At 43.3% G+C, this 587-nt stretch overlaps 1 protein-coding gene across 1 annotated transcript in view; it reads right to left on the reverse strand.

Moving 5' to 3' along the window:
* SARC_09835 (hypothetical protein) overlaps positions 1-211 on the reverse strand; it is a gene marked incomplete at its 5' end in the record, with an annotated part of 8428 nt that extends 8217 nt beyond the window's left edge. The window contains one exon of the mRNA XM_014296140.1: positions 101-211. Coding sequence (XP_014151615.1) covers positions 101-211 — 111 coding nt within the window. The remainder of the gene's footprint in view (positions 1-100) is intronic.
* Positions 212-587: the final 376 nt, after the last annotated feature.

Below are 587 nucleotides of genomic sequence, written 5' to 3' on the forward strand. Positions count from 1 at the left end.
TCACTTAAACAGCCTCTCAAGTAGGAAGCTCCAGAAGGAACTCCAGAAACCATGACCAAACATAGTGTATCCTCAAACTGTACAACAACCAACAACCAACCTGTGACGCCTCCAAGCGCTTCATAATGATCCTTGAGTGCACAGAGTTGAGCAGCTCGATGGCATGCGATTCCGACCGAAACGTCCATCTGGTGCGAACATGATCGGCTGTCTGTGAGAGAAGTACCGGCATTTGGCGGAATGTTAACACACATGATGGTTGATGTCGAATTTCGGATAGTGTTTTTTATAAGCAAAGCACTTGTGCATACATCAATTGTGATATCGTCTTAAGTTTTGACCTACAACGGGACGTGTAACATGCGAAGCTGCAGAATGGATGAATGTGTATACGCTTTTGTACTGCCTTATATTTGCAGAACCGTGTTTAACTACGCAAATAGACGCAGGCGACAAGATTCTGGGAACAAGTCATAGTACGTACACACTTTCTTGGGAGATGTATACATATCTGATGGTAGTCAAGAAATAGATTTGTCATCAATAGCACATTTGACACCATCGATACGCAAAGCGTTAAGGGTTTT

Source organism: Sphaeroforma arctica (assembly GCF_001186125.1).
Source record: "Sphaeroforma arctica JP610 unplaced genomic scaffold supercont1.1057, whole genome shotgun sequence".
In the NCBI taxonomy this organism is placed as follows: domain Eukaryota; class Ichthyosporea; order Ichthyophonida; genus Sphaeroforma; species Sphaeroforma arctica.